Here is an 887-nt window from a genome sequence, read left to right on the forward strand (position 1 = left end):
GTGTACCCTTAACGTAGTTCTCGGGGAGATTCAGCGTGACACAGTGTGACAAGGCCGACCCTTTGAATTACAGGCACAACAGAAACAGGAAGTAAGAATGAGAGAAAGTTGCGGTGGAAGAGTACAGCAGGGTTTGCCACCATCCCCTGCCGGAGCCTCGTGGAGCTTTAGGTGTTTACACTCAATAAACACTCACAGCACCCGGTCTGGGAATCGAAACTGCGATCCTATGACCGCGAGTCCGCTGCCCTAACCACTGGGCCATTGAAGGCATTACAGATGGGCAAAGTAACAGGAGGGAAAACAACTTGGTTAAAAAAAAAAAAATTACACATTTAACTCACCACCACCTCTCCCTCCCCAGCTCGCTCTTTCCTTCCCTGCTTCAACTAATCGAGTGGAAGCATTACAGATGGGCTAAGTAACGGAGGACCAAGCAGAATTATTATAAGATGCTAAAGGATTAAAACAATGGCATTACAAACAATTTTATTGGAGAATTAACTGCAAAATAATACAACAGAATTTTTTTAGAAAGGGGACAAAAAGAACCCCAACTAACCTTTGTTGATCATTATATTGATAGACTGATACTTTTCCTCCAGCAGTAGGACTGGCGTCATCACTGCCAACAGCAATCATTGGTGGACAGAGTCTGAAAGAATCAAATGGAAAATATTAAGGATATTTGCAGGAGTGGCTGTGTGGTAAGTAGCTTGCTTACCAACCACATGGTTCCGGGTTCAGTCCCACTGCGTGCCACCCTGGGCAAGTGTCTTCTACTATAGCCTCGGGCCGACCAAAGCCTTGTGAGTGGATTTGGTAAACGGAAACTGAAAGAAGCCTGTTGTATATATGTATATATATATATATATATATATATATAT

General features: G+C 43.5%; 1 protein-coding gene across 1 annotated transcript in view; it reads right to left on the reverse strand.

Moving 5' to 3' along the window:
* LOC106875457 (nucleoporin SEH1) overlaps nucleotides 1-887 on the reverse strand; it is a 20469-nt gene that overhangs the window by 7442 nt on the left and 12140 nt on the right. The window contains exon 6 of the mRNA XM_052974971.1: nucleotides 563-655. Coding sequence (XP_052830931.1) covers nucleotides 563-655 — 93 coding nt within the window. The remainder of the gene's footprint in view (nucleotides 1-562; nucleotides 656-887) is intronic.

Source organism: Octopus bimaculoides, chromosome 20, assembly GCF_001194135.2.
Source record: "Octopus bimaculoides isolate UCB-OBI-ISO-001 chromosome 20, ASM119413v2, whole genome shotgun sequence".
Taxonomy (NCBI): Eukaryota; Metazoa; Mollusca; class Cephalopoda; order Octopoda; family Octopodidae; genus Octopus; species Octopus bimaculoides.